General features: G+C 33.5%; 2 protein-coding genes across 4 annotated transcripts; one reads left to right on the forward strand and one right to left on the reverse strand.

The window, feature by feature from the left end:
• Positions 1–1,877: 1,877 nt before the first annotated feature.
• On the forward strand, positions 1,878–4,659 carry LOC114284091 (NAC transcription factor 56). Its single transcript, XM_028226960.2, has 3 exons — positions 1,878–2,450; positions 2,897–3,210; positions 3,749–4,659. Exons 1-3 carry the CDS (start codon positions 2,273–2,275, stop codon positions 4,262–4,264), a joined length of 1,008 nt encoding a protein of 335 aa, XP_028082761.2. The 5' UTR covers positions 1,878–2,272; the 3' UTR covers positions 4,265–4,659.
• A 2,870-nt stretch (positions 4,660–7,529) lies between these two features.
• On the reverse strand, positions 7,530–12,300 carry LOC114284036 (uncharacterized). Of its 3 annotated transcripts, none has more exons than XR_014338786.1 (8): positions 11,568–12,175; positions 10,475–10,615; positions 10,264–10,377; positions 9,992–10,165; positions 9,158–9,273; positions 8,693–8,777; positions 8,404–8,587; positions 7,530–8,005 (listed from the first exon to the last, which is right to left on the reverse strand). XR_014338786.1 is itself a non-coding variant. In XM_028226913.2 (7 exons), the coding sequence occupies exons 1-7, from the start codon at positions 12,072–12,074 to the stop codon at positions 8,582–8,584; spliced, it is 1,143 nt and encodes a 380-aa protein (XP_028082714.2). In that variant the 5' UTR covers positions 12,075–12,300; the 3' UTR covers positions 8,269–8,581. The 3 variants fall into 3 exon arrangements, 1 of the variants encoding a protein (XP_028082714.2); XR_014338785.1 differs by having other exon boundaries at positions 7,530–8,168; XM_028226913.2 differs by lacking the exon at positions 7,530–8,005 and having other exon boundaries at positions 8,269–8,587; positions 11,568–12,300.
• Between the last annotated feature and the right edge of the window lie 1,968 nt (positions 12,301–14,268).

A 14,268-nucleotide genomic window follows, 5' to 3' on the forward strand; every position in this document is an offset into this window, starting at 1 on the left:
TTTTTACACTACATCAAAACCTTCGGTCATAGCAAGGGGTTAGGAGAGTGATGATGATGAAAAGGGTTCAACCTTTGCCCCCTATCGAAGGTTGGGGCTGATTGGTGGTGTGGACAAGGGTCACTGTTTGTTTTGATTTATTTTTTTTCATGTTTATATTGTAGTAGTTTTGTAGGGCATTATCATAACAAAAGCGTGACATCTGAAGGTAAAAACGTTTTTGTTTCCGACCGACCCCAACAAGAGACTTATCTGCGTCTATATCAATTTTTGCTTTTTGTTTTTTTTTTTGGTGGACTGGGTGTATGATGTGGTCTTGCAATATGGCCCACACATATTTGTCCAACACGTGTCACCATTTGAAGAAATTAGGAATAACACGTTTCGACCAATGAGCGGCGCAAGTATCAGTTGTTGGGTGTTTGAGAAATTGTCATTTTATTAAGTTATTTTAATTTTTGATTATTTTGGATGGTGTTTGATTATCATGTTTGGCTAAATAATTACAAAAAGATTAAAAAAAAAAAAGTCAAAAAATCACAAAAAGACAAAAAAAATCACTATTCCAAAGTTAAAAAGCCAAAAAAAACCAATCAAGAATACCAAACGAACAAAAAAGTCCCAGGATAAAAAAGTCAAAAAGCCAACTAAAAAAGTCAATGCCAAACGAAGGCTTAGTAAGTTAAAATTTTTGTACTTAAGAAGATAATTGAATTTTTTTGTAATTAGATGAAATATTTATAAGAAAAAAATGAAATGATGATAAATTTAATGTGATATTTTATTTTATTAACTATTTTCGTCTTTTTCTTTTTTTTATGGATTTTAATAAAAAAATGCCGAAAACCCACCTGCCAAACAGGGCTGGTAAACGTCATCTGCAGGCGCTAATCACCTGAAGTCGCCCTTCATCTACTTTCCTTTCAACCACCAACTATCACATGGGCCCACCTTTTTTTTTTTATTCTTTTTCAACAAGGGTGTTGAATCCACTTATGCACACCTGTTTAATTTCTTTTCAGGTGCCTCATGAAACAATTAGGGGTAACGGAAGTGCAACACATTTTTTGGGAAGCAAATGAGTGTGCCGATTTATTGCCTAAGGAGCGCAGCTCAAAGAATGAAGGCCTTTTCATTTATTTTATTTTGTCCAATTTTATTATCGGTGGTATTACATACATCAATTAATATACACATTAGTGTACTCACTAGTGTTATGATATCATTAATAACCCTATTTATTATACAAATTATAAATACCCAAACCTTTAAAATTATGCCAATCACTAGTTGGTACACTAGTATGTACATTAATTAATACATATAACATTATTCTTTTATTATAGGAAAATGATATAACGATGCTTTAAGGGCTTTGTATCCCAAACTTCTATTTGACTCTGTTTAAGCTTTATACTATCCTTCTATTACTCAAAAAATATATATATATATATATATATATATATATATCCTCTCTGGTAGAAGACAGGTCATCCATGCATAATTAAAAAATTCATAATAAATTATTTTCTCGCTGCCTAACTTTAAAAATCAAGTCATAAACAATTGTGTAAAGAGTACACTCACTAACCACTCAAAACAATCCTCAAGATTACATGGCCCTACTTTTAAAAATTGGAGGCGGTTGTTTTATTTTCACAATTATTTTATGGAACATATTAGTAATTTATAATTTATTTTGTAAGAAATATTTTATTTTTTCTTTTAAAAAGAAGAATTTTACAAATCACCTGTCAATATGCGTTAATTAGGGTTCAAATAATAACATAAAAAATTAGAATTTTAATACATATTACATATATTTTTATATATTTTAATACACCATAAATATATATCAATCTTAACCAAGAGTCATTAGACGGTGGTGGTTAGTCCTTCCTTACAAAGAAAGCCTGTATATGCATTTTGTAAAATATCCACATGCTCAATCGTAGTACTATGGTCAAATGCAAATGACTAATCAGCCCTCGCATGCTTTAATGTGGAATGAATTGGATTGGACACACCAAGAGTCATACACAAATTAGATTGTAGTGAATAAATTGGTGGTCTATCACATGACTCTACGATAATCTCATAGTCCCTCCCACATAACCATCAACAACCATATTAAAAGATGACTTTTTCACCTATATTCATGAACTGTAACATTGCTCTTTTGTCATCAAAATTTTCAGACTCCATAAACTTTCAACACAGCATATTTCAAATTTGATCATCAACTCTCTCAATTAATTAGTTATCCGAATCCATGGACAGCACCGATTCGTCGGCCTCGCAGCCGCAACTCCCACCGGGCTTCCGGTTCCACCCAACCGACGAAGAGCTGGTGGTTCACTACCTCAAGAAGAAAGCCGCCTCCGCTCTTCTTCCCGTGTCAATCATAGCTGAAATTGATCTTTACAAATTTGATCCATGGGAGCTCCCAGGTATCATTCATACATACATACACAGAATTTCCCTATATTATATGAGTTTGAGGTGCAGTTTGATAAGGGTGTCTTTAAACCGTACCTCAAATTCAATATATGGTTAATATTTTCATGACAGAAATAACAACTGTTGTACATGTACATGCACATGCACTAAATTCAATCACATATTCATAAAATATGTGAATTTTATTTTTGGTGAGAAAATTGAGTCGGATGTTATAATCAAATTGTATACACTTAAAATTCGTAGTAAATTTTTTTCCCACGATTTATATCGTCAAATCAATTTCTTGTTTCACTACCATACTAGAAATACTAATAAATATATTAATTATAAAGCATTCATCACAATTTTATATATAAAAACTACGTAATTTTTTTTTCTTATTCTATATAAATTGGGTTGGTATGACTATATAGATATGTAATTTTTTTTTCAGCTAAGGCTGTGTTTGGGGAACAAGAGTGGTATTTTTTCACTCCTCGGGAGAGGAAGTACCCGAACGGAGTGAGGCCAAACCGGGCGGCAACTTCTGGGTATTGGAAAGCAACCGGAACCGACAAGCCTGTGCTCAGCTCCGGCTCCAGTGGGAGTCAGAAGATTGGTGTCAAGAAAGCACTTGTTTTCTACGGTGGAAAGCCTCCTAAAGGTGTCAAAACCAATTGGATCATGCACGAGTATCGCCTATCAGACAACAAATCCATTTCCAAGCCACCGGGTTGTGACCCGACCCACAAGAAAGCCTCCCTAAGGGTAATTAATTAATTTTCACAACTTTCACAATTTTGATTAAATTAGGAGAAAATATGCATGTTATTGGGGAAAATTGTTCAATACTCTTAGAATATTATTGTGAAATGTGCATGTAGTATTTCTGATTAATGAGATTGTATAAAAGATGAATGAGGTCGACCTTATCTCTTACTCAACTGATTATTAAAGTGGATCAAGTTGTCTCAGTTCATCCTATTACTAATATTTTTATTAGTTTAAAAATACCACATCAACATGTTGATTTGATTTTCTAGAGACATGTTTGATTCTCATGGAGTATGGGATTGAATTGTTAAGTAAGTGAGACTCGCAAATGATGTCCGATTTGATAATATAGTGAATTAAACCCACAAAAAAATAGAATAATTAATACCAACGGAAGTAGGTGTTAATAATCGTGTACAAACTTATCCCCACCAACTCAGTTAGACAATCAATAAAACAATTACTCTTCATTTAGGCATGAGCTTTTTAAGGATGACTAATTTTTAAAAAAAAATTAATTTTTTTTGGTTAGCTTGACGATTGGGTGTTATGTCGAATCTACAAGAAGAACAGCCCACTGAGACCAGTGGATCATGAAAGGTATGATTCCATGGGCGATATGTATGCAACAATGCCAGCTTCAACGCCGGTAAGCCAACAGAACCCAAAACAGCAAGCTATAAAAGCATATGGCGCATTGCTTGAAAATGAGCATAACATGTTTGAAGGGATAGTGGGCAATGGTGGTATCAACATCAACAACAACAGTGAATACATCTCTCAGTTGCCCACTTCAAGCTCAAATCCACCGCTTCCAATGTCTAAACGCACACTCACTTCGCTGTACTGGAACCAAGATAGTGAAACTGGCTCTGACTCGTCCAAGAGGTTCGCTAGCGATGAAGGCACAATAAAGACACATGAAAACATGAATGCTATTGCCACTATGCTCAGTCAGCTTCCACAATCACCGTTGTTGGGGTCTATTGCAGATGGGGGCTTTCGACAACAGTATCAACTCCACGGCTTGAATTGGTACTCTAATTAATTGGATCGGTTAATCGGGAGGTGGGTATGATAATACACATTAATTATCTAATGAGTATTGAAAAATGTTATATATAAACAGATTTTTTACGGAATTCTTATTTCTAGTGATATGAAAATTTCTTAAGAAATCTGTTTATGTATTGCATTATTGTTCATGAATACAGTCCTTAGATTGATGGAATTGATATGTGTTGGTAGCTAGGGAACGCATGAACACATTTTAGATAGCCTATAGTTTATGGAAATGTGTAATTACTAACTAGCTCTTCAACTTTAGGTGAGGCCATCATATGTATCTACAAGGACAGTTTTATATAGAAAGTACATTCATATTGTATAAGGTAGTGTTGATGTAGAAAAATAAAAAATAAAAATTATACTATTTTATTTTTATTGCTGCACATTTTAACAAAGAGAGATTGTGTATGGTTTTGTTTGTACTTTGTGTTGTGTGAATCTTCATATTGTCAAGCAAAACTTGGAAATTTTTTTTTTTTTTCTCCCCCCAACTGTATCTCCAGATGGGTCATAAACAATGAACAAGGATAAACTTAGCCATTAAGCTGTAGGGTTTGAAAGCAACCTCGAAAAAATTGTTTTGGAAGATATATCAATCACCAAAAAGCTTTAAGATGATACATCTTTGTCTTTGAAGATGCGTAAATAGTCGCTTTTGCAATTGTTTACGTTTTCCGTTTATCTATAGTTAAAGATAAATTGACCATGGAAAAAGAAATTAGCCACTGTTTCTTCATACACACCTTGATTTTTTAACTCCAAATTATCTTTGGTTTATCACAAAAGTTGAAGTTGAAGACATTTGGGTGTGGGTGTCATTTTCTTTCACCATCTGATAAGACATTTCATGGGTATGTAAATTCCATGACCTAACTCACAAATGTCCTTTCTGAAAATTGATTGTGTATTTATGGGTATTATTTATCTTTTTACAACTTTTTTTTATGTATCATGAATATAAAATCACGAATATAGTCACTAAAATATAAATTGAGTGGAACTCATTTCACTTTCAAAAAATAAACAATATTAGTGACAATATTCGAGACAGCATTTTCGTTGTATCTAGCTTTTCTAGTATTTTTTAAAGTTGATGTGGGCTCTTATAATTAGAGAAAGGTCTCATGTGATCTGTTTAATTTATAAAAACATTAGGGGCAATTCTTGACTCTTGAGCAAATTCACTATTATCAAAAGGAATTATTATCTTAAAACCATAGAAATTGTGCTCATGTGTTGTTTACAGTGTCTTGAGTTACATGATCATGTAAGCCTTTATATTTGGGATAAATTTCATTTGGCTTTGTCATTTCTAAGAACAGTAAAGGTAATGCCCTAAGAACATGGAATAGGACTCTCGAACCATTCATTATTAAAATAATGAAAAAAAATATCATTATCATAAAATCACAAGAATTTTAATATCTTCAATTAAATATCTTTGGGAGGAAAGAGTACAAATATATATTTGGTAGCACTAATTAATTAGTGCTTAATTTTGTTATAGAAGTCGACAAGATTAAGAGTGGTAACAATACTATCCTTTACCTTGTGGAGAAAACTTTTTAAAAAGCCTACAGAAGCTTCTTAATCAATTTTATGCATATAAATATCAATACGTGTATGTATGGGAAGATACATAAATACACATACACACTCGTAAATTATAATATAAAAACAAACATATATAAAATGATGGCATGGAGACCTTATCAAACATGATTGCATAGGGGAATTATTTACAAGTTGATGATAAAAATCATCATAGAGATTTTGATTTTTCATTTCAAATAATTGATCAACATTGGACTTAGTACCATTCAGCCCACAATCTACTAAGTGATTTAAAATGGGCCGAGTCTCAAACATGAGATACAATTTTCAAAGCCCATTGGATCAACTGGGCCGACTCTGCCCTGCGCGCACAATCCAATTTTCAAAAATGATTGGCGCACGATCCAAACAATCATTGAAAATAGTATTTCCAACCCTACTCTACTTATGATATAAAGAGAATGAATTAAAAAATGAAATTTAATAATTGGGACCATTATTGTTGTATTTTTGTTTTTATTTTTTGAATAACGCAATCTCAATTATTTTTCTAAAAAATAAAAAAAAAAAACCTTGTGTTTTTTTATTTTCTTGTCTTTTGTGTGTCTATGATCCGTTTATAATCAAAATAAAAAATAAAATATCAAGTGCAAACTTACCAAGAAGTTTGATATATAGGGGGTGGATATACAAAAATAATGCTATATAAATTAATAAATTTGAGGATAAATTATAATTTATTTAAATTACAAATTACCCTATGTGATTTTAAAAATTACATTATGCCCCCTAAAGTTACTAATTTTATAACAAATAGGTCGTTTTATTAATAAATCATCAAGTTAATTAGCAGTTTTTAATAATATTAAAATTTTATTTCAATTAATAATTCAGATTATTTTATTATTGTATAGGTGAACAGTTAGAAATTTTACTTTTTCCATTAATTCTGTTAAATAATAAATTCTGATAAGGAGTATTTCGAATTTTCCAAACCGCAGAGAGCAATTCATATTTTAAGTAAACCTCAGGAGGTGTATTTATAATTTACCCTAAATTTTATAAATTTTGATTACTTAGAATTTGTTTGGCATCTAGTTAAAAAAATTCACATTTTTTTTCCATTTTTTTTAGTTTTTTTTTTTTTTTTTTTCAAATGTGTCAATTTTTTACTTTTGCAGTTCGTCTAGTATAGAAGAATTTTAAAAAAAAAAAATCACTTAAGATAAAAACAAAAAAACATAAAGCCAAAAATCCTTTTCTTTTCTTTTTTTGTCTTTAGTGTATATATATATATATATATATTTATTTTTTTTTATATAAAAGCCCACTATAAAAACAAATCTCAACCGACCCTTACTAACATAACACTTATCACACCATTGAAGTGAATAATCTTGTATTAGATTCTAAAATTTTAATATTATTGTATAATATATTAATTAATAAATTTTTTTTATAAGAATTGTTAATTATGGTATACAGTATTTTCCATCTAGATGTTTAATACTTGGCTGGCAACAACTCTCCTCTAGATGACCGGTCATTAAATTTGACAAAGTTGTGGGCAAGTCAAAATTTAACAGCCAATATTCACCAAGTCATACACACTTTGGTCAGGTCAACTACTCTTTCAAGCCAAACCTTGCTGAATTCTGACTATAGAACCAGTCTTCCACCACACACAAACATACATCCTCACACACGCAAACATGGATTAATAAATATATGCAATACACATACCTAATTGTTAAGCAGAAACAACTCATCAGAGTGACCATTCCATCATTTCATACCAAGATGATTCAGAAAATGAACAGCAATCCAGAGAAACATACCTTAGAGAGGCTTCAAGTTCCGGCAAGACCACCATCGACCACCACCAGACACAGGACAGCCGCCAGTCAGGGTTTCCGGAGCAATTGCGTGGCGTCATCATCTCCTAGGCCTCAGCAGCGGATTTGCACACGCTCATCATCATACAGTTCTAGGTCAGTCAGACGTGGCCATCCTGAGTTTCCAGTACCAAGAAGTAATTTTAGAAGGCAATGCGCGGATAAAGAGATTCTGAAGAGGGCTTTGACACCGCCAGTTCATAGACGCAGCCGTCGGTGGTGGGATTTCCAGCCGACACCGAGCCGGCTCTGTAATATGTCCATGGCTTAGACTGCATATCCATTTGAGTTTTGTCTTACACAATGCGAGCGTGAGTGATTGTAAATTTGCAAAATTTTCCTTTTTGATGATGATTGATGAGTGAATTCACTTAATCTATACAGTTATGATTTAGTTCTTCTTTTCATTTTGCCAAGCCAGTTATGCAATGAAATCTGTAAAAAAAAAAAAAAAAAAAAAAAAAAAAAGTTTTACTCGGTGGCATATTTGAGATTTTATCAAGGAAAATCAATCATATCATGGGTCAAAAAGACAAAAGAAAGATAATAACTATACATTTTCTATGATGGAACGGAAATTATCATCTTTACATTTCTTAGTATAAGAGTCTGAAACTAGTAACATTTTACCTAAAAAAATCATACAGAGAAAAAAGGAAGGTAGGTTTACATAAGATACAGGTGCGAATCCACAGGGATGCGAGTATAGCTACGACCAGCCTCTCTAGCCATCACCCCACAGCAACCCCTGTTGCAAGCCAAGGTCCATGATGACGAATGATCTTATCTTTCAGCATTTGGACATAAATAGACTGACTCCTCTTCAAAATTTTCTTCCAACTTCTAGTTTACTCCTAACAAGAGAAACCCAAAAAACCAGAAGAGACACAGAAGAAGATGAGAATCTATAGTGCAGCTCTCAGTACCTATATGCACTGTAATTTAGTTGCTTGGCTTACCTCAGGAGGACTTATTGATGGGGAATCAGAATTTGCCTCCGCTGGTGTGTCGGATATTCTTTGTTCTGATTTCTCGTTTGAGTAACTAGCAGATGAGAATGTCAACCAATGTTAGAAATCAATCAGATGTTAAACCAAAAATGGTTCAAGTGGTCCTCAAAAAGATTTCTCGGGCTAAAAATTAGCTTACTACGACAACTTAGAAAATTGCATGCCAATATAACCCTCATAGACTAGGAGAATAATGAACCCATTTCAGTTTCTCGCAACTAATTAGGCTCACCAGAATTCTATCAGAATGAGTTTATACAAACTTCACGAGCTAGAAATCAAGCATTCATCAATTTTATTTCTAAGCAGTATCAATTGTAAGATCAGATAATCGAGGACTCTATCAATGCAACCGAGTATATATGATTTCTTTGAAAGAGAACTGTAGTAATCACGATCCAGATTTGTACTTACGTTGACAGTATTGTCACCCAAATGAGCTCTACACAGTCAACCCAAAGAAGCCTCTGTTCCACAGGGATGACGCCATAGGTAATCAGATGAGCAAATGGCCAAAGTTTCCACCCTGCCTGAGAAGAATCCCCAATTCAATAACATTGTTAGATGTATAACAATTCAAAACAACCTTTAAATTTTCATACGAAAAATGAAAACCGTAAACCCATCTAAGCATTCGTTACATTACATGCATTTGAACATATAAATGTCTCTTTATCTTTGTCACAATTACCCAAAATTCACATTAGTCCCTAAAGCTGAATCAACTCCAAGAAGATAAAAATAGCTTGACTTCAAATTAAGCAGTGTGGTTCATATAGGTAATAAAAACTGTTGTTTTTTAACCCCATATGTGAAAGTAATTGACTAAGATAGGACAAGTGGCAATACTTTTCCTTTGGGCAAGATTCAAGGTCTCTGTAGAACACAATAACTCCTTTAAAACCTTCTATCCATTCCAAATAAGAGTTGGTTCAAACAAACTTTTATGCAGCTAAGCAAGTTTCAAAATCTCAATTTAGAACCATGGATTAGATATCAGGTTAAAATACAACATAATCAAACACATTATACAGTGGCACAGGTAACACGCAATACAAAATATACTCGCCACTAAAGCAACTGATGTTTTTCAAACAAAATGCAGTTCCGAGTATGAGGTTCAATAAAATTTGGAGTGCTAAAAGAGTATCAAAATCCACTGAAATGAAGTCCAAAAAAAGCAGGCTTTAACTAGAGAATAACTGGTAATTGAAAAGAAAGATACATAGAAAGAGAAGGTCTTCTTACAGTCAACATAGGCAAGAATGTTGACTTCAATTCCTTAAAAATACTGACTGGCGATTCAAAGCGCAAGAATCCTAAAACTATATAGTAGATGCTGTTCCAAGTAGCAGACCAGAGAGTTTGATCAAAGACTACTTTAGCAGGAACCACCCACCAATCTTGAAAAGGAAAAAGTCCCTGAAAATCAGGAATTGTTATTTTCGTAATCCACAACTATATATCAAATTACAAGTCAGAACAGTCCAATGGTAAATAAATCATGGCATCATAATTACCTCACAAAACTGGTAATAATAATGAGAAAGGGATCCATGCAGAGTAAAGCCGACAAGGCCTGATCTGAACATGCGCGCTCGGTCAAATTCAAAAAGAGGTTTTCCTTCATAGCACTGCAAATTTATTGGACACAAATTGAGTCAATGGCTATTAAAGATTTAGAACCAACAAATCTTGCAGCTCATGGTGACTTCAAAATCACCAACTAACCTGTGCAATCCAATCCCCTACAGAGTAAACCACTCCACTAATCACCATTTTTGCTAAAACAGGGTTTGTTTTCAGGGCTTCCTCGTATGCGATCCAGTTGTGTTGAGGTGCAAATCTCAATATCTCATATATGGTCCATCCCTAAGACAAATATAAATGAGTTTGTGCACATAGGATGCTTTAATAACTGTTACAAAGCTCCTAGATAGTTACTAGAGTCCAGAAACACATTTAAAAATAAACTTAAACACATACATACAACACGTTGTGTTAGAGAAGGAAATTCGCAAATATTTAAACACAAGGGCATAGATGCATGTATTTGTGAGCATACCTAACTGGTGCATATATAATTGAACTTATCTTTCGTTTTCTTTGAACTTACCTTTTTATTTGATTTTTTTGAAAATATATGCTCACCACAATGTAAACAAGTCACCGAGAAGCAACACATCACCAAAAATTAAAACGTTTGAGGAACTACTCTATTTGAATTCTAGATATATCTTTTCACATTTTAATGTAATCCAAGTGAGCTCATTTTAAGTAGTTAATGTGATTAAGGAAACTCCCCAACTTCAAACCAGAAGTTTGTAGGCCATTTCTTACATCCTTAACCGCATTCAAATGAGCATAACCCACATTTACTTTTTTTCATTTTTTTTTTCCCTAATCTTTCCAAACGCTAAGGTGAAAAACCACTATCCTTTATTTTTTTTAATTATTCTCTCCTACCTAATCCTTTATATTCTCTCTCTCCTGGTTGCCAAGAGAAGAAACCAACTAATATTATACACAATAAAGTACAGTCCTTGAAAAGAAAACTAACTACAAGCCTCGGCAATCTCCTAGCTATACACATACTCATGTTTGTGAATTTGATATTAAATATCATATAGCAACATAGAGATCGTAAATACAACTATAGCAATAGAAAACAAAACAAAATCAAGAAGAAAAAAAAACAAGAAGGGGACTTTCATAACAGTGCATCAACAAAAGCCCAAGAAAAACAAAATAAAAAACAAAGTGAAGAGATACAGAATTTCAAATAACAAACACAACTCAGTAAAAACTCAATGCCAATACTCACATGCCAATAGTCTTGGTCGATGGTGAGCAACTTATTGATGGCAAAAGTGCCAGCAGCGAGAACAATAGCTGCATTAATGGCTCTATCAATCAAATGCTTAAATTCCTCCTCCTTACTCTTCCCCTCAATTCCAACTGAAGTACTCGCCGACGAAGAAAACCCTTGAATTTCACCAGCCCCTTCAAACGACAACCTTCCTTCTTTCCCGAACCCACCAACCACCACCTGATTCACGATCTCTTCTCCTTCAATTTCCCTTTCTGTTCTGTTCACAACTCCGTCCTGTTGGTCCGTAGAGTCACTGCTCTGAACTGGGATTACATCGAGCTCCTTTGACACCGACCCAACCACGACCCATTCCCTCTGTTTGGTTCTGGAGAAAATCTGGGTGAGGGAAGGTCTGAAGCTGCGGAGAGAAGACCCGGAGAGACCCTTTACGGTGGGTTTGGTTTTGGGTGTGGAGAGAGAGAGGACTCCATGGAGTGTGATGCTGTTCACGGAGGCCATTTTTGGGAGGAGCGGAGCGAGTTATTCGCGATTGATCGACCTGGTTTCTCCGAGTCAAAACAGTGAGGAGAGAGAGGGATTATATACGAGAGAGGTTAGTGATTGGGTGATCAAAGTGTGGCTTACGTGTAATTTGTTGATACCAGACACGTGTTCTTTTGACTGTCCAGGTTCTTATCTAGACAGCATGGATGGATGCAAATACATGGGAAGATAATGAAGGGCCCCCCGTTTTTGTGGCCCAAGGATCCTTTAGAATGATCTGGTGAACTGATTTTCCAGAGTGATTTTTTAAGAGATTTTTGGTGAAAAGTTCTTTTCGTTGAGTTTATTTTGTGTGAAGTTTACGGAGTAAAATAATGATTCTAAAAATTATTCAATTAAAAATATATCATGAATTGATTGAAATGTCCTTCCATATAAGTGGAGAAATATGAAACAATTCCATCGTTTCTCTCCCATCACTTTGTTTCATTGATTTAAAACTATCCTTTGAATATCATCATTCGAAAACTCTAGTATCGATTGAAAACCCTTCTCCGAGTCTCATTACTCTTGCTCTCTAGAGCTACTTTGTCTTTCTACCCCTGCAACGTTACAGGTTCGTCGCTTGTGCTCAAATCGAACTCTACATTACGCTTTACTCTCTCTCTTGGACACACATTTTGCAGGTGATTTTTTCCCATTTTTTCTAGTTTTTCGATATTATGAAGTCTGTCTGGGTTTGTTTTCATTTTGTAAGAGGTGCATGAGATTACGTTGGCATGGTATGGGGTTGGATTGTAAGGCTACTAAGATTTTTTATTTTTATTTTTTATTGTTGCATTAGGGTGAGTAGAGTTTGGGTTTGTGGGTTACACTAAGGATCATCTGTTCTAAAATTTTTATTATTATCTTAAAATACTTTAAACTACTAAATCATGTGAGAATATTAAGATTTAAAAATTTTGAAAAGTAATTTAGGTATTTCAAAATGGTATATGCAGTTTCGCTTCAATTTCGTTGCTTTGATTTCTGTAGTATTTTGGTCCTGCAATTTCAATACTTTCAATTTCACTTGCTTCATGAATTTTTCAAAATAAAATTTTACTTCCAGCCAGAGTAAAATTTTACTTCCAACCAGAGTAAAATTTTACTTACAATGAGAGTAAAGTTTTACTTATAAACAAAGTAAAATTTTACTTTAACTCTAGTATTTGCTCCTTACATAAATGTGTATACATATATGTATATATATATATATATATATATGTATCTATTTATGTATGTGAATGTGATTGTAGTTTCATCATTTCTCTGCTTTCGATTTTAATGTGAATTATATATGTTAATTTCAAAACTGTGTTGCGTATAGTCAAAATTGGGACGAGGTTTTCTTGATTCTTGGTTCTATAAATTTTGTATGTATTTTTTGTTTATTTCCTAGGATATATTGTTCAGAGTAAAATTTTACTTCCAATCAGAGTAAAATTTTACTTTCAATAAGAGTAAAGTTTTAAGCCAAACAGAGTAAAACTTTACTGTCTCATTACAATACTTGTGCATTTTCTTTAGTGCTTATTTATTTTGTCACTTTGTTGTTTAAAGTAAAATGTTATACTATTGATATAGGGAAACTTTTTACTGTTTTAAAATGGTTGTTACAAGAAGCAAATGTGGTGATGATGATGATGATGATTTTGAAGTTCTACCAACGGCTATACAAAAGAAGAAAGTCCCTAAAAAAAAAAAAAGCAAAAGTAGTAAAAAAGTTTAATCCAATGCTAGTTATGATGAAGGCTGTAATAAAGCAATCCAATACCTTCAACAACAAAACCTTCGAAATTGAATATTGTACATGCAGTACGGGAGAGGGAGAACTATGTGAAACAATATAGGTCAAATGTTGTTTCATTGATAAACCTAATGCGAGACACGAGGTTCACTAAAAGACATATTACTACCCTCGAGAGAACACTTTTTGGGATGTTGTTTAAATCTTTTTGGAAGAAAGAAGATGTGGTGTTAAAGAAGTTCAAGAAAGTTGATGATAATGTCATGGATACGATCAAATCTTATGACTTTCATGCAAAGGGATTTAAGCTTGGGGGAAAAACGTGTGACATACGGAACAGTGATGTTCCTTTGATTTTTGGGATAAAATCGGGAACGAAAAAAGTAGACATCTCATATGAGAAGAAACAAGAATCACTTT

This window comes from Camellia sinensis, chromosome 8 (assembly GCF_055761805.1).
Source record: "Camellia sinensis isolate YWXY chromosome 8, ASM5576180v1, whole genome shotgun sequence".
Taxonomy (NCBI): domain Eukaryota; kingdom Viridiplantae; phylum Streptophyta; class Magnoliopsida; order Ericales; family Theaceae; genus Camellia; species Camellia sinensis.

Excerpts from the sequence above, each read along its gene's own strand:
- LOC114284091 (XM_028226960.2), top strand. The coding sequence starts at position 2,273 with ATGGACAGCACCGATTCGTCGGCCTCGCAGCCGCAACTCCCACCGGGC. Across the intron at positions 2,451-2,896 it reads TGATCCATGGGAGCTCCCAG|CTAAGGCTGTGTTTGGGGAA; the intron begins GTATCATTCATA and ends TTTTTTTTTCAG. Across the intron at positions 3,211-3,748 it reads ACAAGAAAGCCTCCCTAAGG|CTTGACGATTGGGTGTTATG; the intron begins GTAATTAATTAA and ends TTTTTTGGTTAG.
- LOC114284036 (XM_028226913.2), bottom strand. The coding sequence starts at position 12,074 with ATGGCCTCCGTGAACAGCATCACACTCCATGGAGTCCTCTCTCTCTCC. Across the intron at positions 10,616-11,567 it reads TCGACCAAGACTATTGGCAT|GGATGGACCATATATGAGAT; the intron begins GTGAGTATTGGC and ends TATTTGTCTTAG. Across the intron at positions 9,274-9,991 it reads CATTCTTGCCTATGTTGACT|GCAGGGTGGAAACTTTGGCC; the intron begins GTAAGAAGACCT and ends GATTCTTCTCAG.